The sequence below is a fragment of the Panthera onca genome, chromosome B4 (assembly GCF_046562875.1).
Source record: "Panthera onca isolate mPanOnc1 chromosome B4, mPanOnc1 haplotype 2, whole genome shotgun sequence".
NCBI classification, from domain to species: domain Eukaryota; kingdom Metazoa; phylum Chordata; class Mammalia; order Carnivora; family Felidae; genus Panthera; species Panthera onca.
The window spans coordinates 81767348-81769020 of record NC_138345.1 but is presented as its reverse complement, the minus strand read 5'-3'; the positions used below and the strand labels follow the sequence as shown (position 1 = coordinate 81769020).

The 1673-nt window shown below is 38.3% G+C and overlaps 1 protein-coding gene across 1 annotated transcript; it reads right to left on the bottom strand.

Moving 5' to 3' along the window:
• Positions 1-363: 363 nt before the first annotated feature.
• Positions 364-1290, bottom strand: LOC132677875 (olfactory receptor 6C4-like). The gene has a single exon (XM_060629647.1). The coding sequence runs from the start codon at positions 1288-1290 to the stop codon at positions 364-366; it is 927 nt and encodes a 308-aa protein (XP_060485630.1).
• Positions 1291-1673: the final 383 nt, after the last annotated feature.

The following is a 1673-nucleotide window of genomic DNA, read 5'->3' as shown; positions in this document are numbered from 1 at the left end:
CTCTCTTTCTTACTCTGAATTCTTATCTTTCCACTCTTCCAAATAGACAATATGTTTTGCCTTTTGACTTTCAAGTCATTTCTGGAAAATAGTTAATTCTCTCCAATTGTTCTTTGTTCTTTTTATGGATTCTCTTTTATCTTTCTCTAATAGCACTTACTATGTTATTTTAGTTTTTTGTAAACTTATTATGTAAATTTAAAGTTTATACACCTTTCTATCATACTGTGGATTCCTTGAAGTTAGGACATATGCCTTTCATATTTTTATCCTCAAAGGCCAGTGCAGCAATTGAAACATAGTAGACACTCAATACATATTTACTAGGTGAAATATATATTTCATTGAAATGTATTCTGAATTTTAAAGCTTCATAATCTTCTTGATGGTGTCCTTGAATGCTTGCTTCACTTGCTGATTTCTTAGAGTGTAAATGAAGGGGTTTAATAAGGGAGTAATTGAGGTAATGAGCACAGCTATTCCTTTGTTGAAAGCGCCTTCTTCTTTTGCTGATGGATTGATGTACATAAACATGCAGCTGCCATAAGAGAGGGAGATGACAATCATGTGGGAAGAACAAGTGGAAAAAGCCTTTGTCCTTTGCTGGGCAGAAGGGATCCTCAAAATGGTCTTGATAATGTATGTATAAGAAAATGTCACCAGCACCAGAGTAACCACCAGAGTCACAACTGCCACAAAGATGACCATCTGTTCTAGGAGGCTTGTGTCTGAGCAGGCAAGCTCCAGAAGGGGCCCATAGTCACAGTAATAGTGATTCAGAACATTAGAGGCACAGAAATCCACCTGGCTCATCAAGGTGATTGGGGGTAAGATAGCTAGCAATCCCCCCAGCCAGGAGCAGAACACAAGTTGTATGCAGACTCTGTTGCTCATGATGGTCAGGTAATGCAGGGGTTTGCAGATGGCAACATAGCGGTCATAGGACATAGAAGCCAAGAGGTAAAACTCTGTTGCCCCAAGGAATATAGCAAAAAAATATTGAATCAAGCATCCAGCAAAACTGATGACTTTATTTCCTGTTGTCACGCTGGTCAGAAATCTGGGAATAAAAATGGATGTGAAGGAAATTTCTAAGAAGGAGAAATTCCGGAGGAAGAAATACATGGGGGTCTGGAGGTGAGGGTGTACCTGAGTGAGAATGATGATGGTCAGATTTCCTAGGACACTTATCACATAAGTGAGGAGCAGAAAGATGAATATCACAACTTGGACCTCAGGTTGATTTGTGAAGCCCAACAGGATGAACTCACTAAACGTCCTATTTTTCATTGTTGACCCTTTGGAGATCTGAAGGAAAAAGGTGAGTGATGAAAAGTGAGGTTTCTCATGGTAGGAGAGACAAAGCTGATTGTAATGATTCAAGTCATATATTACTGACTGTTCAATTGACCCCAAACCGGTATCACATTGCAGTGGCCTTGGCTCCATGGAAGCCCCATATCTTCTATGTGAATGACCTCAATCCTAAAGTCTTTTAAATTCCCCAAGTTGATATATTCCTGGATACTTAACAGAATCTATTACAGAATAATTACCTTTTTTCCCCCAAAAGAATAACATTTTCAACCTGTCTTTTAATCTCAAAATGTTTATGAAATCTCCACATTTAAGTTACTTTTCTCTATATGCTCTTGGTAAAACTATTTCTATCA